The sequence below is a fragment of the Megascapheus bottae genome, chromosome 28 (assembly GCF_031878675.1).
Source record: "Megascapheus bottae isolate mThoBot1 chromosome 28, mThoBot2.hap1, whole genome shotgun sequence".
Classification (NCBI taxonomy): Eukaryota; Metazoa; Chordata; class Mammalia; order Rodentia; family Geomyidae; genus Megascapheus; species Megascapheus bottae.
In genome coordinates, this window is record NC_143536.1 from 1320862 (window position 1) to 1344055 (window position 23194).

Genomic DNA, 23194 nt, shown 5'->3' on the forward strand with positions numbered 1-23194 from the left:
TGGGATGAATTATTGGGATGAGTTTTGGGGTCTAATGGGTTCCAGTGAAACCCAGAAAGTCCAGGCTTCTGAGGTGCCTGTGCTCAGCTGAGCTCCCTCCTCTGCCCTTGGCTCTGAGATGACACAGCTCCTGTCTCCCTGTCCCAAAACTGAGGCAAAAGAACAGAGACGTGTCTTTTAGAAGCCCACAGGCAGCAAATGAGAGTGGGTGAATCATGTTCCAGCTAAGCAGACATTTTCTCATGCACGTGGCTCGTTCCGTTTTATTTGCACAGAGCCTGGGTCGTCTCCTGGCCTTCAGAAGCCTGGTCAACAGGCAGGGGCTGCAGAGGCTGTCCAGCTCCCTATGTCTCTGTGTGATGGAGCTGCAGCCCCTCCAAGAAGCAGGGCCTCGGCGGCTCGGCCGCCTTCTGGTCTGGGGCTGGGGAGGCACTCAGCACACCGAGGCTGAACTGTGTGGGCAGCTCTATTTTACAGAGTGGGCTCGCGGCTCTCTCAAAGGCCACAGGTGAGGATATGAGTGATTAGGGCCCCGAGGGCCACGTGGGGGACATCCTGCGCTGGTGTGACCCCAATGCCCGGTCCCTCGGGGTCTTCTGGGGTGACAGGCAGGCCACACGGCTGCTGGCCGCCAAGGTCCTTCACTGGCCGCTCTGAAGAAATCAAGTTAGTTGCGTTGTCCTCCCTGAGTTCACGCCCGGAGCCGGGGAGCCCTGGTTCTCCTCCGGCTGCCACCATGCTCCCTCGTGCTGTCCTCTGGGCCACTCGCAGCAGTGACCACAGAGGCCACGAGCTCACTGGGCCTCGGACGGCAGCCTGGAGTGGCCAGGACATGCCATCTGTCCCGCGGCCTATTTCATCAGAGACCTTAGTTTAATATCATAACAGCAGGTCAAGTTTTACTAGCAAACCGGCATGCCGAGCACACCCTGCGTGATGAGCGTGGAAGCAGGCTTTCGCTTGGTGTCCTTTACACAGCCTGCGGCTGACCTCGAGCTGCAGATGGTGTCCGAGGACGCCTGCAGTTCCTGCTGGGCCTCTGTGGCCCAGTTCACCGGGACTCACCGGGAACCCGTGGCATGGACGCTGTCCTGGAATCCAGCTTCCAGAAGCGGCAGACAAAGAAGGGGGAACATGGACCCCTTCTTTGGGCGTGTGGGCGCCCAGGGCTGGGAGGAAGGGAAAGCTCAAGTACTCGCACACGCCTAGACTCCATCTGGAGGGAGCACACACGTGGGCTATCCATGGCTCCTCTCAGGGTGGAGTTGGAAGTGGGGGGCGGGAAGGCTCTGGCCAGGAAAGGGGGTCCCAGAATCTCTGCCCATGTGTCTTTGTCATTTCAGTCATGAACCAGAATCAATGTTCTCAGTTTTATGACAAAAATAATTCCAAAGGAAATCTCCAGTAAGGTATTGGGACTTTGAAAGCCCATAGGAAACATTCATAAAAGATGGCAGAGTTTTGTGGATTATGGGAAGTAAATCCTTGAGAGAAGACACCCGTGCATGGCTGTGAGGGTTTCTTCTCACGCTCGGGAGCCTGGGGTCAGGCTGGGTGGCTCCTGAGCCACCTGGAGTTTTCTGAGCAGGATGCCGGCGTGCGGGCAGGGGCAGACCTGTGGCAGGACAGCCGGGGCCACGTCCTGTGGCCTCTCCTAAACGAGCCACGGTGAGGATATTCCTGCATTGGTTCTGTGGAGAGCCACCCTGAAGTCTTTTTGCTTTACATTTTGAAGCCCTTCTCTTTCTTTCAAGTGACAAAATGCCAGCCGTCCCCTAAGAGCTTCAGAGCCAAACGCAGCTCCGGGCCCTGGGGCAGAAGTGGCGTGGCCCCACCAGGGGGAGACCGTGGACTGCCAGTGAGGGCATGAAGCCGCCGTGGGCGTCTTGAGCTAAGTCAGAGCAGCACCCGTGCCTGGATCTTTCTGGACTTCACCGGGCAGCTTCCCCTCAGGGCTGGCCGCTGTCCTCGGGGTTTCTCAAGGTAGCGCTCTACCACTGTTGCCACGGTCTTACTTCGGCTTTTTCTGTGTATGTGGTACTAAGGAGCAGACCCGAGGGCTTCACGCGTGCTAGGCAAGCACTCTACCCCGAGGCCCCATTCCCAGTCCTGTGTCAACTTGTGTTGATAAAGCACAGAGCTGCAGAGCTGCAGAGCAGTCTGCATGCTCCGGGAACAAACTCCATCTTCCAGGGGCCTCCTTCCTGCATCAGTGGGCTACAAAGTTCACAAGATCCCCTAATGGGGAATGGGCTTTAGGGGCCGAAGCTGGTGAATGCCTATCAGCTCATTCATATGCACGGATCCTTCAGGGTGGAGAACATATTTGACCTCCAGGAAATGAAAAAGAAGGCATGCAGTTAGTAGCTTCGAGAACTCTCCTGGACCCTCAGCGCTGTTAGGAATGTGGATGGCTGTGAGTGAGAGCTGGGGGACTCTTGTCATTTGTTCTATATTGAATGGAGAACTACGAGAGTGGAGTTCAAAGATTTTCAGTACCTCCCAAACAAGTTAAATGCTTAAGGAAGGTGGAAATGCTAATTGCCCTGATTTTTATATCACAATGTACAGAGCTATTGGATTATCACACCCTACTCCATAAGTTATTAGATGCCAATTAAAGTGCTTTAAAATGCACTTCCTCTACAGGACTCCTTTGGCTAATAAATACTCTTCATCTTCAAAAAGGAAAAAACGCTGTCCAGGGAAAGGTTCAGCAAAGTGGAGGGGGAGGGGGGGAGCTCAACAGCTGCACGTGGAAGAAAACCCAGTCCACTTGGAGATTTCTCTGCGGTCTCCAGTTTCCCCCCTGATAGCTCTTTTGACATACGTGTGTGAGCACGTGTGTGTACTGTGCAATCCACGAGGAGGGTCTGTGAGCTGTGGACCCGCGCGGGGAGTGGGCCTCTGCACACAAGAGGACCCTTGTGGACCTGCTGGCCCCGCCTCAGCCTGGGAAGGGCACCCAGGATGGCCGGCCTGAATCGATTCCCGCCGTGGACTCAAGCAAGCCAGCCGAGCTCCGCTCCCCTGCTGGCCTATCCGTATCGTGGGCGTCCTCGTGGTCCTGCCTCCCTGCAGGTCTCCAACAAGCTGGGACCTTTGCCAGGCACTCCGCAGCAACAAGTGCTACGATTCTTGTGGGTGCTGAAGTTTAGGCCCAAGAGATTGGCAATTACAAAAGGAAGGCGGCCACCTGCGACCCTCACACTGGCCTCTCCTGGTGAGTTACCAGCGCCATCGGAGAGGACAAAGCAGCATCTCAATAAACACTCAGGAGAGATGGGGAGGAGGGACAGGGCAGAAGCGCATAAATCATTCTGCCACAAGCGTGGGTGATACTTCAATAAGATTTAAATTCACCCAGCATTTAAACAGAAAAGAAGGGAAGGGCATTAAATTCACATAAGTGCTGGATTATACTCACTGGAGTCAGAAATATTAACTCTGTCTTCATAATAGAAGAGTGCGCCTGGCTGGAAATGGGTTCTTGAAGAGGCTGGGAGTGTTAGCAGATCGTCCCGTCACCACGTCAGCTTGGCAGCGTGGCAGTTAATAAATCAGGGGACAGGGCCGTTAGCCATCTCTTCATGAGCAGCGGCGGCAGGTCTGTAGGCTCACCTGGGTCAGTGCCTCTCCACACTGCCTCTGTGGGAAGGGGCCTTTTGAGAGGCCACATCTGTGTGCTGTGGTGGGAGAGGGTGGGGGTGTGGGGGGGTGGGAGGGGGTGCTGAGTTCCAGACCCAGAAGCTCTGCCCCCGTTCCCACACGTGCGTCCTGGCTCAGCTCTCCAGCCCAGGTGAGAGGCCGGGTTCACTCTGGGGAGTCTGGGCTGGGTTTCCCAGCACCAGACCAGGACTGTCACACAGGTCCAAGGGGCTCTGTGGGGTTCCACGGGACTCCATGGGGCCCCAAAGCATCCCGAGGTCCGAGGGGCTCTGTGGGGCTCTGTGGGGGCTCCTCGAGGCTCGATGGAGCTCTCTGTAGGGAGCAAGCAGGAGCACGCAGCGAGTGTAGGGGGGTCCCAGCTGAGGAGTGGCCCTCCCAGGGCCGCTGTGACAGTGAAGTCTGTCGACTTCAGACAGCAGATGCAGGTTCCTGGTTTTGGGTGCAGGGCACTCATGGGCTGCAGCCCGGTCTTTGTGCCCCTTCTCCTCCCCCCTGCACTGCAGCCAGCCCAGGGGCAGGACGGCGCAGGCTTCTCTTCTTGGAAGGTGTGGCTTAACCAAAAGATCCTGAAGGGTTACGTGGATGAGTAAACCTGTTCTCTGAAAATGAGTCTTAACAGACATTTATTATTCCTCTCCCCCTCCCCCAGTCCTCCTCCCATCCTTCTTCTGTTTCTTCCTGCTCTCTCCCTCCTTCCCTGCTCCCTCCCTCCGCCTCTCCCATTCAAGAAGCCAGCTCCTTTGTGCAGCCTGAGTCAGAAATGGAAGGCTTGAAAGAGAAACAGCCTTCAATTAGAGTCCTTGGGCCTCAAGCGAGGAGAGACACAGCCAGGCCACAAATTATTATAAACCAGCCAAGTCCGTTCTATTCCACTCTGCAATCAGATTTAAGTACTTTTGCTATTGGCAGATACTGGGGACAACAAACTCTTCCAACTCTTAAGTGGAGCCAGGTACACAGTTCTGTTCCCAGCTACCAATCAGCCTTACCCAGACCCGGCCTCACAATAGCTCCTCCTGTGAGCCTGGTATCTGCGAAGACGGAGGCCAGAGAAAAGGACCTGCCTCCGATGTGCCTTTATGTTTGCACAACCTAGCAATTCCTGCTCTGTTTCTTCACGGCCCCAGTGCTGCAGGAGGCTTTTGTCCTTAGAACAGATAGACACCCAGGAAAGGCCTGGGACCACGCCTGCGCAGGACGCAGGGCAGCGGGGTCCACCTCAGCTCTCTGCCTCTTGCCAGGGCATTTCCTGAGAGATGGATTTGGCATCTCTGGCTTCCGGTTGATTCATCCCCGGTGCGGCAGCAGTGCCTGTCCCTGTCTGGGGCCGAGCTCGGGGGGCAGTGGGGGGAGCACTGGAGGATTCCTGGGCCAGACTTGGCAGCCTTACTGTGACCCAGTGCCCAGTAAATGGAGCCTTCATGGTCCCCTGCCGCAGTCCACACCTGCCCGGCAAAGCCCAGGCGAGGGCCGCTCTCCTCTCCTCCAAGAGGCAGCCGTGACCTGTCTCCCACCCCCAACCCCACGATGCTGATCTTCAGGGGTCGGGCACCAGTTTTCCTGGGCTGTAGCCTCAGTGTGGACTGGACAGCCCCAGACCCTCCCTGTACCCTCAAGATGGCGGGTCAGCGTTTCTCCAGGGGTCCCAGGCCTGCTTCCTTCTCTGGCAGTCACAGAACTCTATCTGCCTCCCTCTCACGAGGGCAGCTGGATTATAGCTAGGACCAACCCAAAGAACCGAGGGTTGCCTAGTTTTCTTAAGATAATCTTTCAAAGTAGCCATGGCAGCCCAAGTACCCAAAGTAGGGGAGTGGCTTGGGAAAATGAGGTCCGAATATGTGGTAGAATACTCTCCCCCTCCCCCTCCCTCTTCCCCTCCCTCCCCCTCCCTCCCCCTCCCCCACCTTCTCCCCCTCCCCCTCCCCCTCCCTCTCCCTCTCTCCCCCTCCCTCTCCCCTCCCTCTCCCTCTTCCCCTCCTTCTCCCCCTCCCCCTTCATCTCCCCCTCACTCTCCCCTCCCCCTCCCTCTCCCCTCCCCCTCCCTCTCCCCTCCCTCTCCCTCTTCCCCTCCTTCTCCCCCTCCCCCTTCATCTCCCCCTCACTCTCCCCTCCCCCTCCCTCTCCCCTCCCCCTCCCTCTCCCCTCCCTCTCCCCCTCCCCTCCCTCCCCCTCCCCCCTCTCCCCTCTCCCCTCCCCCTCCTTCTCCCCCTCCCCCTCCCCCTCCCCCTCCCTCTCCCTCTCTCCCCCTCCCTCTCCCCTCCCTCTCCCTCTTCCCCTCCTTCTCCCCCTCCCCCTTCCTCTCCCCCTCGCTCTCCCCTCCCCCTCCTTCTCCCCTCCCTCTCCCCTCCCTCTCCCTCTTCCCCTCCTTCTCCCCCTCCCCCTTCCTCTCCCCCTCCCCTCCCTCTCCCTCTTCCCCTCCTTCTCCCCCTCCCCCTCGCTCTCCCCTCCCCCTCCCTCCCCCTCCCTCTCCCTCTCTCCCCCTCCCTCTGCCCCTCCCTCTCCCCTCCCTCTCCCTCTTCCCCTCCTTCTCCCCCTCCCCCTCCCTCTCCCTCTCTCCCCCTCCCTCTGCCCCTCCCTCTCCCCTCCCTCTCCCCTCCCCCTCCTTCTCCCCCTCCCCCTCCCCCTCCCTCTCCCTCTCTCCCCCTCCCTCTGCCCCTCCCTCTCCTCTCCCTCTCCCTCTTCCCCTCCTTCTCCCCCTCCCCCTTCCTCTCCCCCTCGCTCTCCCCTCCCCCTCCCTCTCCCCTCCCTCTCCCTCTTCCCCTCCTTCTCCCCCTCCCCTTCCCCTCCCCCTCCTTCTCCCCTCCCTCTCCCCTCCCTCTCCCTCTTACCCTCCTTCTCCCCCTCCCCTTCCTCTCCCCCTCCCTCTCCCCTCCCCCTCCCTCTCCCCTCCCTCTCCCTCTTCCCCTCCTTCTCCCCCCTCCCCCTTCCTCTCCCCCTCCCTCTCCCCCTCCCTCTCCCTCTCCCTCTCCTCCACACACACTGGTGAGGAAGGCTAGTGGATCTGGAGGCTGTGTCATGCATACATCGTGTTGTGTACATACAGAAAACAGATGCCATCTTGTCAGTCACCGATCATAAAAGCCCCTCGGTGACCTCAGGCCTGCAGCGTCCCGGGCAGCGTCTCCGTCTGCTCTACAGGACAGCCACCACTGGCGCCCATGTGCACGTGTCGGCTTTACCCAGGGATTCCCTCCGGGTCCCTGGGCTGGGAGCTCGGTGAGGCCCCTCTCGCCCCCCTCACCCCACTCTCTCCTGGCCCTCGGCAGGTGTCTGACCGCTGCGACTACGTCTTCGTCAACGGGAAAGAAATGAAAGGCAGGGTGGACGTGGGGGTGGACTTCGTGTACCAGCACCTGCACAGCCTCCTGGAGCTGACAGTGTGGATCCCCCGCCTCCCGCTGCAGATCGAGGTGTCGGACGCAGAGCTCAACCAGATCAAGGGCTGGAGGGTCCCCATCCTCGCCAACAAAAGGTGCGTGAGGCCTGGCCCGGTGACAGAGGCCCACACCCGGCCTGTGTGGCCAAGGATGCGTGTGTCACCGTCACGTCTGGCCGCTCTGCCCCCGCTCTGCGTCACTCTCCTGGCTGTACCCTTGCTTGCTGGTTTCCTCCATGCTGCCTCCCATGCCTTCCCTCCCCCAGATTCAGCAGCAGTCCTGAGCTGAGGTCCTCACTTGGGTGTCCTGTCTGCTTCTTTCCTGGCTGCCTGGCCAGCAGAGAAAACTGGGCCACAGGCCCCTAGCTGGGGCCCAAGGAGGCCAGGACCAGCCTGCGTGGCCCAACAGACTGGTCGCAGGGCGGGAGAACCGGAGGGCAGGGCAGGAAGAGCAGGGCAGGGCCTCCCGGGAGGACTCAGCCCAGCTTCTGCCCAGCCAGAGCGGCAGCTGCTTTCAGGGAGGTGGGGTCCGAGCATGCCCGCTGTAGCTAATGCCACACGGAGGGCATTTTACAGAATGGTACAAGTCTCCTCCCTCCACCCAGAAGCCAGGTGAGCACCAGGAAAGGAGGGAAGCAGAGCAAGTCCATCTGTCCAGCAGGAGGCCATTGAGAGGATCATGATTTCAGGACAGTCCCCCACAAGTTAGATCCAACGTCTGCCAGCCAGGCGTGGTGTCTTCCACGCAGGCAATCCCGAGGGTCACGTCCAAGACCCCGCACCTTTCTTTTTATTAAAGAATTTATTAACATTGATTTCTACATCATATTTCAAATGACAACTTCAACAATCCACACCTTTTTTTGTTGTTTAAAAGCACTCAAAAGTAGATCTCCAGGCACCTGAATAGGAAAGAAGACTCTCCTTCAAAGTAGCCAGGGAAAATCAAGTCTGGAGATCTGGCACAGCTGTGGAGCAGCTGTCTAGTGAGCTCTAGGGCCGACTTGAATCCAGTACCGTGCTTTTAAAGCCAAGTCTTAAGAGTGTCCATGTAATCACACTTTTTTTTTTTGGCCAGTCCTGGGCTTGAGCTCAGGGCCTGAGTACTGTCCTTGGACTTTCTCAAGGCTAGAGCTCTACCACTTGAGCCTCAGCACCAGTTTCAGCTTTTTTCTGTGTATGTGGTACCGAGGAATTGAACCAGGGTCTTCATGCATGCTAGGCAAGCACTTTAACCACTAGGCCAAACTCCTGGCCCCTAATCACACTTTAAAAAAAAATAGGGCATGTTAATTGTATAGAGTGAGGGACCTGGCTGTGATATTTCCACTCATGTATATAATACGCTCTGGTGAGATTCACACCCCCACCGCCCTCTCCTGTCCATGTCACATTCACGTCCTTGTTTTAGTCCTGATGGTTTTAGGCAGGCCTGGATCCTGCATATGGGGGAAAAGGAACATTGGTTGCTTTTCTCTGTGGGACTGGCTTATGTCAGCTAACACCATCACCCCCAGTTCCTCCCATTTTCCAGCACACAACACCAGCGCGTTCTCCAGGGTTCAGTCAGACTCCTGGCTGTACCCACCACCTTTCCTTTCCGCCTCCATCCTCAGATAGGCACCCGGCAGGTTGCGTAGCTAGCTTGGCTACTGCGCCCAGCTGCGGCGACCTTGGCAGCAAGCTTGCTTGTGTCCTCCCCTGTGCACACGCAGAGAGGTATCTGTTCAACTGCAGTGGTTCCTTGACAGGCCGGCTCGGGACGGCGAGGAGGAGGAGGGGGAGGAGGAGGCGGAGGAGGAGGAGGAGGACAGGAGGGGCCGCGGCTGTGCCCTGCAGTACCAGCATGCCATGGTGCGGGTGTTGACGCAGTTTGTGGCTGAGACGCCTGACCCCGGGGGCCCCCTGGCCCACCTCCTGGGCTCCGACTGGCATGTGGACATCACCGAACTCACCAAGGCCTTCATGCAGGTGGAGGATCCCAGCATCGCCAGGCTTCAAGGGGGACAGGTGCTGATTGGGCAGGACCCGGGAATGACCACCCTGCAGGTAAGGAGGCCCCAGGGGGAGCCTGGCCGGCCACGCCCCCGCCCCGCGCTCCTCACTCGGGGCAGAGCCTAGCCAGAGGTAACTGGGTGACAACCGAGCTGATGGCATGGTGACATCTTCCTCAGCGTCGCCAGACTCTCACAAAGCAGGAAATGCAGGGGGAGAGCGTTCAAGTGGAGATGGAGCACCAAGGCCACAGGCGGTCTCCGAAAGCCAGGCTCTCGCTCTGGGGCCAGCCGCACTGTCCGGGTCACAGCCGTACAGGGGGCCAGGAGAAATGGGACCTGGGATGGGAGCACCAGGATGGAGTCAGAACCCGTGGGGGGAGGGGGCCCAGACAACCCTGCAGAGAGGCCCCGGCCCTGGGTGGCCAGAGAGGAGATCAGAGGGTGCCCGGCCCCACAGGCTCTACCACTGAGTGGTGCTCCAGCCTCCGGGTGGGAGGAGGAGCTGCAAGAACGAGCAGTGAGCACAGCAAACCCGCTGCTACTTGCGTCTATGGAGGCTTTGCAGAAAGAAACCACTCAAGAAAGATTAGACAGATGTGGAACAGCAAGGACAGGAGAGAGCCAGGCCAAGTCCCAGCAGCCAAGGGACAGCGCGTCCACTCCTCTGGTGGGGCAGCTCTTGGCTCAAGAGCCACGGTGAGAGGGAGGAGTCCGCTCCCCACCTGTGGCCTGCCCCCCTCCCCCACGGCCCGGGGCGGCATCCCTTCTCATGGGAATTCTGCCCCGCAGATCCTGTCCCCGCTGTCTGACGCCATCCTGGCTGAGAAGACAATCACCGTGCTGGAGGACAAGGTGACCATCACTGACCTCGGCGTCCAGCTGGTCACGGGGCTCTCGCTCGCCTTGCAGCTCAGCCCAGGGAGCAACAGGGCCATCTTTGCCACTGCGGTGGCTCAGGAACTTCTGCAGAGGCCCAAGCAGGTGAGGAGCCAGGACGGGGTCACCCAGACAGGGCCTCCTCACCGGAGGCTGTCACACACCCATGGGGCTGGGGCCCAGGAGGCCACCTCGCACTGGGAAGGCCAGGTCACCAGGCACGGGGCAGGCCAGGTCACCAGGCATGGGGCAGGCCTCACATCCCGGGAAGTCACCACACACGGGGCAGGCCAGGTCACCAGGCACGGGGCAGGCCTCACATCCCCGGAAGTCACCACACACGGGGCAGGCCAGGTCACCAGGCACGGGGCAGGCCTCGCGTCCCGGGAGGTCACCATGGACGGGGCAGGCCAGGTCACCAGGCGCGGGGCAGGCCTCGCGTCCCGGGAGGTCACCAGGCACGGGGCAGGCTTCGAATCCCGGGAGGTCACCACGGACGGGGCAGGCCATGTATCCCGGGAGGTCACCAGGCACGGGGCAGGCCTCGCGTCCCAAGAGGTCACCACGGACGGGGCAGGCCTTGTATCCCGGGAGGTCACCAGGCACGGGGCAGGCTTCGAATCCCAGGAGGTCACCACGGACGGGGCAGGCCTTGTATCCCAGGAGGTCACCACGCACGGGGCAGGCCTTGTATCCCGGGAGGTCACCACGCACGGGGCAGGCCAGGTCACCACGGACGGGGCAGGCCAGGTCACCACGGACGGGGCAGGCCTTGTATCCCGGGAGGTCACCACGCACGGGGCAGGCCTCGCGTCCCGGGAGGTCACCACGGACGGGGCAGGCCATGTATCCCAGGAGGTCACCAGGCACGGGGCAGGCCTCGAATCCCGGGAGGTCACCAGGCCCGGGGCAGGCCTCACGGCCGGCACACATCTGAGCGGGTAACTCAGCCACACATCAGAAGCGTTGCACAAGGAGCCCTCCTCTCCTGGGAATGAGGAATGCCTCCAGCCCGTCACGAAGATGTTCTGGCAGCTCTCCAGCAGTCAGGAACATTCTCCCTGGCTCCCCTCTACAGTATGAGCTGCCCGATGCAGTGGACCCTGGCTGAGATTTGACCATTCCAGCCGGAGGGAGCTGAGCTAGACTGGCTGGGGTTCCCAGCGCCCTCCCAGCTCCCAGCCTGGACCCTTACTTCATTGCCCTCTCACATGTCAGCTGACCGCTGGTCCCCGGTGCCGTGGCCTTTGTGTGCAGAGGATTGCACTAGAAACCATTGGAGCATGGACGATTCCATCAACAGATTCAAATTCTTGGCCAAGTCAAACCTCCTCTGTGTGAAGAAGGACGGCTGCCACGATGCAAGGCCTAGATCACAAGTGACTAAGTAGAGGCCGTTTCTGTCCTCTCGGTGTGGTAACAGCAAGTGACCTCCAGCGAGGATTAAGGAAATGACAAGGCCACTGGAACAGGGCAGAGAGCTAATCCAGTTCTGACATGCAGCGGTAAACACGGCCCCCTGAGACTGGCTGGGCTAGCCCGGGTCCCTGTTGCAGCATGGCTCTGACATTTTAGCTTCGAGAGACCTCTTGTGTGTTTGACTTTCCTGCCAAGGCTTCAGAACACATGGGTAGAACCTGGAAATCCATGCTGGGTCCTGGGGATTTTGCATCTTGGCAGAGTTTTCCATCCAGCAGCGAATTCAAGCCAATGTCTACCAAGATAAGGAGTCATGGGCTGAGCTGGAGAAAGAAGCAGAGCCCATGCAAAGCCTTCCAGAGAGAAGGAGAAGGAGGGAGGAGAAAGGAGGGAGGGAGGAAGAGGGGGGGGGATCCCAACCCTTGAGGAGTCTGAGGCCCCAGCTAGCAGGCCCAGGACAGTCTTGTCGGCCCACACCCCCTTCTCTGTGAGGTAATCTGATCTTTTAAGACTTTTTTTGTCTTCCGGTGGGTAAACATGGCACCCAAACATTTGCTTTATCAAGAGGGGCATCCCTGGGGAATGGGTGAGTTCTCACTCCTGCCCTTCCACTGCTCCCAGCTTCTGTCTGTCTGTCTTCTTTCAAACATGCAAGGGAGGGAGAGGGAGAGACTGACCAGCCACTGGATACTGTTCAGAGTGATGCCGTCAGACGGCGGCTTGTCCTGTGTGCCGGTCGGCGGTAGTGATGGGGGCAGGTGAAGGGCCATTCCGCCCTTGGGCGAGGTGCGCTGTCCGCGGTGCTGAAGCAGTGAAGCCTGAAGCCGCTGGTGACTGGAGGTGCACAGCACAGGAAGGGTCCTCTCCAATGGCCTGCCAGCTCAGCCTACTCCTAACAGAGGGCAGCCGGAAGCAGCACAGTGGGAGAGGCCTTCTCCTGCGCCGCCATCTCCCACTCTCCTCCCGCTCTGTGGAGAGGAGGGCAGGAAGGGCTGGAGGCCTGGTCTCCACCCGGCACCCCTGCCTCTCACTGGCTTAACTTTAAGCCATGGCTTTGTCAGGTAAGGATAAATCTATTCCAGTAGAACCAGAAAAGCTGGCCCAATACCAACAGTGTCTCCCGGCCCTTGGCCAGATTAGAACCTGAATTCCGTGTAACAAGACGAGACTCCGTGTTCCGATGGGTCCTGGTGGGTGCTTTCCATTTCAACATGAGACCCTCATGAGAGCCACATACCGGTCACACCTTTGACACGTGATGGAGTCCTGCAGCTCCCAAGCAGTCCATGTGGCTCTCTGTCTTCCAAGAAAATACAGCAGCTTCCATCCTTTTTTTTTTCTTCTTCCCATCCTGGGCTTGAGCTCAGGGCCTGAGCACTGTCCTCAGACTTTCTCAAGGCTAGAGCTCTACCACTTGAGCCTCTGGCTTTTTTCTATGTATGTGGTACTGAGGAATCGAACCCGGGTCTTCCTGCATGCTAGGCAAGCACTCTACCACTAGGCCACACTCCCGGCCCCCAACATGGCCTTTTTTAACCTGGCCCTGCTTTGTTGCTTTTATTGTTGTGGTCTGCTCCGGCTGGATGTATTTACTGAAACTGACTGCATTCCCTCGGTGCCTCTTGTCCTGTTCCTGCACTGGCACCCTGATGCCCCCGAGGGGTGACTGCTGGCCCGTCGGCCTCACGGCTGCCCTGCCCATTTTCATTCTTCCCTCTCCTCCACAGGAAGCGGCCATCAGTTGCTGGGTACAGTTCAGTGATGCGTCGGTCACCCCCTTGGACATTTATGACACAAAGGACTTCAGCCTGCTGGCCACGTCCCTGGACGAGAAGGTGGTCTCCGTCCGCCAGGACCCCCGGCTCAAGTGGCCTGTCATCACGGCAGAAGCGGAGGGCCGGGGGGCTCTGGTCAGGGTGGAGATGGTGATCAGCAGGCCGTGCCAGAAGTCCAAGCGCAGGAGTGTGCTGGCTGTGGGCAGCGCAGACGTCAGAGTCCAATTTGGCCAAAATGACGCGAGCCCCAATACCAGCGACAGTGGACGCCCCGGGGCGGGGGTCCGCCTGGAGAGTGACGTCAGCGACAGGAGGTCCAAAAGGCCTGTGCAGGACTGGGGCCCCGAGGGGCCGTACCGCGGCAGCTCCTCCCTGGGGCTCATGGAGGGGCAGGGGCGCGGGGGCCCCACGGCACGCTCCACCCTGCAGTCCGGAGATGGCCGGGCCAGCCTGCGGGATGGTGACGGCCTAGTGCAGACGGCCACCACGGACCTGGCAGGCCTCCCTGACCAGGCAGCCCCGCCCAGGAGCCCCGCGGAGACGGCGGAGAGCGACCTGGCCCAGGCGGGCCGGGGCCTGGGCGACCTGGAGGTGGGCATGTACGCGCTGCTGGGCGTCTTCGGCCTGGCCATCCTGGTCTTCCTCATCAACTGCGCGGCCTTCGCGCTCAAGTCCCGGCACAAGCGGACGCCCCTGGAGGAGCAGGAGGGCCTGAGCCACCCCCACGACTGGGTGGGGCTGAGCAACCGCACGGAGCTGCTGGAGAGCCCTGCGGACCTGGCGTCGGCCCGGGACGAGCAGATCACGGCTGTGGACGGGGCTCTGGGTGTGGAGGAAAGCAAATACCTGCTGGGCACCAGCTCCCCGAGCAACTTCCACGGGCAGCTGGCGAAGCCCGCGGGAGCCCTGCTCCCCGAGGGGAAGAGCGAGCCCCCAGCGTCCCCCACCTCGAAAAGGAAACGAGTGACGTTCACCACATTCACTGCCGTCCCCACCGACGATGACGACGGGCGTCCCGAGGGCCACGCGGGGCCGGGGGCCAGCGAGGAGGACATCCAGTGGGTCTGCCAGGACCTGGAGGCCAGGGAGTGCACAGAGCTACACGACTACCTGGAAAGGCTCCACGCGCACGTGTAAGCCAGATCCACGCACACACTCACTCTCACCATGCGGCCTTTAACCCGGGCGTGTGGCAGCTGTGCACACCGGGAGGGGTGCCCCGGGCGACACTGGCAGCTGGGCCCCTGGTCTGCAGTGACGCACACATCCTGGCCCCAAGGTCTTCTTGCTCAAAGCTCAGAGGTTCGCCCTGCTGGATGGCTTCCAAATCACTGCGCTTGGAGGGTTTCCGCAAAATCCGTCTTCTCTTGGATCAGAACAACTCAGGTTTGCTAAAAACAAATCCACGTGACTTCCATACTCGACGTAGCAGACTGAGGATGAGCGAGGTGCGGGTGGCAGGGAGGTGAGCCGTGGGAGAAGTATCCCGTTCAGAGCAGCCCGGTCACAGCCACCCGGAAGTCAGGGTGCAGAGCCGCCATCCCTCAAAGACGGGGTCCAGCCTGGCCGTGGCTACGGGTGAGGACCCAGGCAGATGCCGACGCGGATGGAAGCCACCTCAGAGGCAGGCAGGCCACACACGAGCCTCAGAGCATCTCCGTCTGTGTAGACCAAGGACACCGGGGGACTGGGACTTCCAGCCTCTTTGCCAGGCTCCCCACGATGTCACAGGGGCGCTGTGGGCACTCTGGGGTCATCATTCCCTCAGCCCCGGCGACGTTCTCCGCTCTGACGTCCTCCGCTGGTCCAGCTGAATCAGCAGTCACCACAGTGGATTCCACACCCTGGCGTGTACCCCCCCCCACACACACTATTTTTCTAGAAAGAAGAGAGGGCTGTTGTGTAATGGCTCTGTTGTGACTCATGTTGAGTCTCCGGTCCACTAGGTCCCCACCCCGGTGGATCAGGCTGAGGGGCGGAGGTGGCAGAACACCAGGCCCAGACACACTGAACAGCCCCAGGGAAGGAGCCTGTGTGAGACCCAGGCTCTGGCCCCGCAGTCAGCCCACTCCACCCCGCGAAGGACTCTCCCCTCCTCCTGCTCGCTCCAAGGCAGGGAACGGGGGCTGGCCTGTCCCCACCAGATGGGACCCTCAGAGATGGCGGGAGCCGACAGAAGAAGCCATGCCTGTGGACTCATCCTTCTCTTTGCGCTGTTTAACTTCACATCGTTGTTTTTTTTTTTCTTTCTGCTCTTCTGAACTCTTCCCCAACCTCTCTCTTCTTTGTGTCTCTTGTGTTTCTCTGAACCTCTCTGCCTCTCCTGTCGCCATCTGCTTCCCTCTCTGGCCCTCATCCTTCCTCTTCTTCCTCTTCCTCTGTGTATCTCCTCCTTCTCCTCTTCTCTATCACATGACCCTGCTTCCTTTAGAGACACTCGGAGTCCCACCAGCCTCCCCCGCCCTTCTGCCAGCCCTCTGGCTGTGGTGCTATCTGAGTGCTCTGAGCCCCAGCTCCCACAGCCAGCAAGCCACCTGTTTCTGTCTGCAAGGTGACCCACTGTTTGAGTTGGGTGCCATGATAATCCTTTGCTTTCAGTTACCTCCAAACACATCTCTCCCCACTCCTACCCCTGTGACGTTCAGTTGTGTGCTGCAGGGATTGCCTGCTCCCGGCCCCATCTCTGTGTGGAATGTATTGTAGATTGTAAGAATGTAATATATATTTATAAACTTCCAGACTGTAAACATACAGTGCACACTGTGCGGCTTCGCGGCTGTCCTTTGTCTTTCCACACGCTGACCCCCTCTGAGGGCCTGCCATCCGTTGCAAATGGCACTCCCCATGCTAGGCCTTTTGGTAAATGAAAATGCAGATTTAAGGATCCAGCACAATCCAATTACACCCTGACATCATGTAATGCCACTCTCTGCATTGAGGGGATGCTGACACAGGATGACAAAATGCATTGTGGGTTAAGTATCTCTCCTTCAGGACCCGAAAGGATTTGCAAATAAATCACACATGTAATTCTCTCCTAAAAGCTTGCTGACAGATGGTAAACGAGTGTCACAAGAGCGGCGCTGGCAGGCAAGTGTATAGCCCGGCCCCTTCCAGCGAGAGGGAGAGAGGGCGCCGTCCTCGCTGAGTAACCGGGCCAGGCTGAGAGTGACCCCTAGGCCTCCTTCTCTGCGGTGGCCCCAGCTCATTCCACACACGGAGTGGCTGGGGTGGGCGGTGGGCGCGGGGAGCGGGTCTCTCACAGGCCTCAGGATCAGTAGCACTGGTTTGCATGTGGCCCCCACACCAATTCCATTTGTTCCCACCTCTCGGGAAGAAGAAGCGCTTCTCCAAGCTTCTCTGCGGGGGTTTGCAGGGGTGGCTGCCAGCAGAGGAGCGTTTCCCAGACAGTCCATGGGTAGTGTTGCATGAGCAGAGGGAGAGGCACACTCCCGGGCCTGCTCCAGGTCCAGAGACCACAGCCCACCACCCCGCGAGGGACACACTGGCATCGCGTGGGACGCCCTCGCGTGGTTGAGGGGCGCGTGGGACGTGGTCTGTGTGCCCAGGATCCCAGAGGGAAGGAGCAGAAGCTCCCATAGACATCGCTATGAATGGGACTGGACTTCCAGGCCACATTTCCCTCCGTCCCACGGCCCACCGGGCTGGGCGGCTCCGTCTCCCTCTGTGCAGAGACCAGGCCCAGAGCCAGAGCCCAACACTGGAGGCAGCCACCTCCAGCCCCATCTGCTTCTCAGGGCCTCGCCTGCCAGCACCACCCCACAGCAGAGTGGTCTGAACACAGCCACAGCCAGTCCACAGCTCCACGGCCACAGCCGGTCCACAGCTCCACGGCCACAGCCGGTCCACAGCTCCACGGCCACAGCCGGTCCACAGCTCCAGTGGCAGAAACCCCTCACTCAGACAATCCCAGAGGCTGGCTTCCGGGGGACAGGGGCAAGGCTGGCACTGACCGCGGCTCGCCATGCGGGGTCACCTCCAGCGTCAGCCCCCCGCTGCCTGCAGGAATCACACGAGGCCCCGTGCGTTGCTGTCGGGGGACCAGAACCCGCGGCGCTCGTGGTGGATCCCCTTCCCAGAACCACCCCTCATCAGGGTTGTTCACTGACAGAGCAGCCCTGCCCTGCTCCGCCTGGCTGCGGCAGTGGCCTCTGCGGGGCAAGCTCCCCACCCGGGCACCACCCCCTGTCAGGGTCTGTGGGACCTGGCTGCCTGCGTCTGGCCTGAGGGTCAGAAGAGACACGCCATCCCCCAAGCCCAGAGGTCTCCTGAGGCCTCATTGTGATTCTGCTTACCAGCAGTGCCCGGACATGCAGAAGCCAGTGAGCTCATTATCCAGCCCAGAACAGACTGTCTCCTGCACGCTGTCTCCTCCACGGCCATTGTCAGCACAGGGGGGCTGCATAGCTCCCAGTCAGCCAGCTCCGCCCGGCTGTGCCTTCCAGCAGCTGCCCCAACCTCCTGGGGCATGCCAAGAAACCTCAGGTCAGGAAGCAGCGTGACCGACCTCCATGCCAGACCCCACTCCTTCTGGCAGTCGGCGGATGTGGGCAGCCTCCCGGCTCCAGCCTCTGTGTGGCCTCCGCTGTGCCCGGGAAAGCCTGGCTGTCCGGATGCCCCTGTGTTCCCTGCTAGCCCTGAGTGCTCTGTAACACGGCCATCCTGTACCTGAGATGCCGTGCAGCCTCTGGGGCTCAGGGCCACCTCCTGTGAGGTGGGGAGGGCCTCTCAGCCCGGGAACCTCGAGGAAGAACGTCAGGTATGGGTGCTTTAACAACACAATAGCTCTGCCAGACAGGTCTTCTGTGGAGTCTGAGCCTGTGCTGCACTGCGCCTGGCCTGCCCGGGATCAGGAGCACATCAGCACCCCACGGGGCAGGCCATGCTTCGCTTCACTGGAGTGACGTTCAGGACAGCCATGGAACAGTCGCCAGGTGTGAATGGAACATGAAGCCCATCAGTGACAGCATCTTCTTAACTAGGCCCAGAGGAGCCTGGGGGTCCAGGCTCACTGCCCTCCTCACCTTTGACCCAGCTCTGCCGCTGCCAGCCAAAGAGGCCCACACGGAGGCTAGCTTCTGGACATAGTGGGGCACCAGCTTCTACCAGGACATGGCAGTCTTTCAGCCTTCGCGGGGGGAGCAAGTGCCAGAGCCCAAAGAAAGATGATCTCCAGGAGACCAGGTTTAGTCCTCCCCCAGGTGCACGGAGGTCCTGGAAGGGGGCGCCACCAGGTCCTTCTTCATTCCCATTGCTTTAGGAGAACGGAAACCCGAGGGTCAAGTCCTCAGAACAGCGCCCTCCACTGACTTCAGTCTCCACACTTTGCGTGGCCCGGGAAGGAGCTGTGGGTGGCCTGGCTTTTCTCGCCCTCTCCCCATGAGCCTGGCAGGGGTCATTGCTTCCGACCTACCTCATGCAAGTCCCTGCATACCCAGGGGTCCTCGTCCCCTCCCACCATCACATATGAGACACGGAGCCTGGATAGATTAGACACCCGGGGCCAGAAACTTCCCAAATTACTTTTCTCCATGGATAAACAGACAAAATCTAAGTCCCCCGTGTTTTGAAAAGCCTCTGGGAATGTGCAGACTCATTGGTGTCCCCCCCAAGGAAGTGGAAAATAAATGTGGTTAACAGAATAGAAAAGGGAACATCTTTTGAGTCCATTAGCCCAGAAAAAATCCTCTCAACTAGGGTTTGGGAGTGTGGAAGGCTGGCTCTCCTCCACCGCAGAGACAGAGACCCACCTGGGCAGAAAGGTGTGAGCCAGAACTCGATGGACAGGATTGACCCCAGGGGATGCACGTGTAGACAGCTGTGTGGGTGAGTACGGTGTGCATATAAGGTGTGTGTGTGTGTGTGTGTGTGTGTGTGTGTGTGTGTGCTCACATGTCCACAGCAGCCATCCCTGCTTGTCTGCGGGGCCCACATTCCTAGACCCTTGAAGTGAGGTAGCCATGCATGTATGTGTATGTATACACACACACACACACACACACACACACACACACACACACGCCATCAACAGATCTTAAAAGTGAAAACACAAGAACCTGGCTCATGAAATTTAAAGAAAAACTCAGGCCTGCGAAGGTTTATTCTTTCCTTGTCCATTGTCTACATTCCTGCTTTTCCAGGCCCCACACTCCCAAGAACATTTGAAAGTAAATAGTGCCATCGAGGCCTGTGGGTTCCCGGTATGTGGGGCATTGGTGGCACCTTTAAATGCGGTCACCCTCCCGCCCGCCCCGGGCATCTCTGCTGTGTCCTTCACGCCGTGGTGATTGTAACACCAAACCCAGGAAGGTGTCTCGCCTTATTCATTTCACTTATTGTCATACCACCTCTTCATTAAATTTCCGTAGAATGTCCTGTCATGTCCCCTCCGCCTGCGTCTGCTTCTCACAGATAATATAGCACACAGGGTGAAAACAGCAAGTTCCCTGTGTCAGGAAATAGAAATTAGTTAACTTGATTTATAGATTGAGGTTAGCTCGGGGTTTTTTCACCTCCTTTGAAGAATGCGAACAGCACGCAGCCCTTCGTTAGTGAACACATGAACGCGTGCGCTTAGTAATTGGTAGAGGGAATCAAGCCATTGGTCTCCAGGGTGAGAAGACCCAGTTGGTCTTCAGGAGGGGTTTTGTCCCGGCAAAGCTGGCTGGGACAGCAGAACCGCTAAGCAGGAAGCGCACGGCATTGTGGGTGTGTGCCAGTGTGCATACTTTTACCTTTGACCTACAGGAGTGAGCAGAGGTAAGTCCCCGGTGATCTAGCTTCTCAGACGAAGGAAGCAGCCCAGAGACGGGCTGTCTTGTTGGGGACTGGCAGTGAGGGAGGAAGGGAGGGAGATGCCCGGCTTCCATTGATGGGCAAAGAGGTTCTTAAGAAAACAACCGTGGTTGAAGGCGTTGCTGGTGGAGGTCCAGAGCCCCAATCTGAGGATGAGAAGGCCAGGGCCTGGCCTGAGAGCCCAGTTGAACTCCCAGCCCAGTGCTCCATTCAGCAGATGTGCTAGGATGAAGATATAGAAGAGGGTAGCCAAAGAAGGGGGGAGGGGAGAGGGAGGAGAAAGGGGGAGGAGGCTTAACTTCAACTTCCAGAAAACAGAAAATGACGCCTGGCGTGACCCTGGCAAGGCCAGCTGGTGGCCAGCTGTGTCCTGATGGATGACTTGGCACCAGACATTAAGACTTGTGAATGCCATCCATGCCCATCAAGACAGAGCGGCAGAAGGGGTCACCTGCTGCTTTGCCCTTTTCCACATCAGGGTCACCTTATTTACAGATTTACCACATGCACTCGTGACCAAGCACCTCCAGGCCTAGGCTGGCTCTGGTGGAGCTGTGTCCCCTGGGGGGGGGGGGGCTGTCAATCACCCAGGTTCTGGGATTGGAGGGGGGACTGTCAATCACCCAGCCCAAGCACATCCCGAGGTCCCAGCGTCAGTCCCTGGCACCTCCCCTGGCTCTGCGCTTGGGGCACTTCCCGCCCATCCTTAGCCTGTTTCTTTAGCCTACTTTGCGGTTTCGTGAGATTCCCAGCATTCCTGTAATGCCATCTGTTCCTCTTTTGATTCGTCAAAAGCAATTTCTAACACTGACAATGAAGGTACCTTAGGTGAACTCCAAAACAGAAGTTCTCTAATCTAGACGTGATTTAAGTCAACCCGGGAGATGATAACAAGGAGACACAGAATTAACTGTCTACAGGAATGCTTCCCTGAGGCGAACTTTCCGGAAGCATCGTGAGGACACTGCTGAGGCGATACACTGCTTTCCTAGGTCCCCAGGAGACACGAATGGGACAAGATTCCCTGTATCAGAGACTGGTAATGTGTTATTTAAAAAAAACCTTTTAAAAATAAGATCTTTAACCAAGTGAGCCTCGGAGAGGACAAGTCTTGCAGTAAACACGGTTGGAGAGCAATGAATCACATTTATCCAGCGCCAGTGGGAGACCTGTCGCTTGTTTTATTGAACACTATTTCCCAGTGGCTGTGAGTACCCAGCCACGATGTTCAACCCTCACGTACCACACCAGCATGGCAGTGCCTGAGTTCAAGTTCTCGTCAACCACTGGTAAATAACTGAAACCCAGCCCAAACCAACTCCCGTAGAAAAGGCTCCTCACGTTAACAAACTGGAGTGCAGGGAGCACCACCCCAAACTTAGATCCCCCTGGGCCGTGGGCTCAGGCTCTGGAAATGTTGCTGAAGCCTCATGGTCAGGCCTCTCCCCCACTCCCTCCCACCCACTGGACTCACCCTCACTGACAGCCGAGTGGGCTGTCCACCAGAAAGTAGAGTCCTCTTGTCTCCAGCAGTCCGCCAGCCCCGGGGGCTCCAGTTTCCTTGAAGGGCCATTTGGATATTAAAGATGTCCCCGGGGTCATATTATCATTATGGACAGACGGCCGCAAGGAACCAAGTGCCAAATGGTTTCCAGGCCTTTGGCAGGCCTGCGGCTGCATGGTACCCACCCCTGCACAGAGGCCACTAACACACCAGCTTTTGTCTGGTCAGCCCGGGGCCCCACCCCATCTGGGACTCGGGACAAAGGTGGATTGCCCCGGGGGAAAGGCAGGAAGCCGTCAGGCGGTGGCTCACTTCTGAAATGGCGGGTTAGAAATCTCCCTTTGGGATTGATGGGTTTTCTAAGCTAGACAAACATTCTTTTGCCAAGGTCTGAAATGTCTTTCTATCTCTACCACCTACAAACAGGAAAAACTGAAGGCAGCGTGATTTTAAATCTTCGGAGCAGAAGGGGGTCTTTCTCTTCCCTGTTTCCTGCTGAGCAGCTTTCCCAGAATGACTCTTCTCCTCAGTGGCCTGAGATTGCTGGGGCGGGAGGCCCTCACATTGCCCGTTCCACCCCGATCCTGCGCCTCACCTCTCAGGCAGCCACCCAGCTCTCCTGCCTCTGCTCTTTCAAAACGTGCTCTTGTTGAAGAATCCTGAGCTTAACGCGGAGGCCGTGGATGCAGGGACCACGGCCGGCTCTCTGCTCTCTTGCTGCTTTTCCTGTCACACCTGGCCATCCAGTCTGCACCTTGGTACCAGGAGAATCTGTGGAGGTGGGGTTGAGACGTGGTTGGGGATGGGAAAGAGGGAGCCCCCGGCCTCCGGTCTGTGCTTCCCCCAGCAGGGTGAAAATCGGAGTACAACTTCTGTGGCCAGCTGCGCTGTGCACAACTCCAGAAAGCTTCCCGGCAAGCGAGGCTTTGTCTGCTCTGTCTGCACAAGCAGGCACTTGGTGGTGGCGTCTGGTGATTAGTGGCTAGCTCCAACCACCGGTGAGGAGGGGCTCAGGAGCACCTTTCCTGTGCTCTCCAGGCACGGGGTGGAGTCCCCAGCCTTTTTGGTGTGCTCACGGGGCCAGGGCCATGCTGCCCCCTGCAGTGGCGGCCATTTCTTTGGGTGACAGTGCAGAAAGCTCTGAAGCCTCCAGTAGCTAAGATGTGTTCTCATGCTCCTTGCTCCGTGGACCGGAGGGGCAGGGGAGGCCCCTGCGGGGAGGGCAAACATGTGTCCCTGGCTGGGGAGCTGGGGCAGGGCTGGGAGTGGGGGGACCTCTGCTTATCTTTGGACTTGTGGGGTGAAGAGGTCCACAGGGGAGCAGTGGCCCTCGAGAGCTTCTGGAGAGGCCTTGGGCCCCGCACTCAGACACCTGTCTACCTTCTCTGTGCCAAGTATGGACACTGGCCTTCTCCCTGCGACCACGAGCTGGGGGTTTAGAGTCTGTCCTGCTGATGGGGGGATGCACAGGCTGGGCTGTGTCCCCTGTGGTCCTCAGATGGCCCCAAACACCTCAAGGCACAGCAGACCAGAGGAGAAGCAGCACAGCAATGGGCTGTGGGGAACCCGAAGCCCCACCGAGAGGGAGAGGGGACAGGGAAGCCAAAGGCAGGCCTCGGGGTCACCTTGTCTTTTGCCTCCACTTGGAGGCTCCCCTCCACACCACCACACCCAGACAGCTCCCCACTGCCCAAGGGCCAAGCCAGGGACCAGCCTGGGGCTGGGTCTGAGGCGGGTGCCTCTGATCGGCTGGGCCAGGGTG

The 23194-nt window shown here is 59.0% G+C and overlaps 1 protein-coding gene across 1 annotated transcript in view; it reads left to right on the top strand.

The window, feature by feature from the left end:
• The window catches only part of Tmem132d (transmembrane protein 132D), a 76076-nt gene extending 61397 nt beyond the window's left edge, over positions 1–14679 (top strand). The window contains exons 3-6 of the mRNA XM_090319908.1: positions 6936–7141; positions 8797–9094; positions 9832–10023; positions 13065–14679. Coding sequence (XP_090176034.1) covers positions 6936–7141; positions 8797–9094; positions 9832–10023; positions 13065–14249 — 1881 coding nt within the window. The 3' untranslated portion in view covers positions 14250–14679. The remainder of the gene's footprint in view (positions 1–6935; positions 7142–8796; positions 9095–9831; positions 10024–13064) is intronic.
• The last annotated feature ends 8515 nt before the right edge of the window (positions 14680–23194 follow it).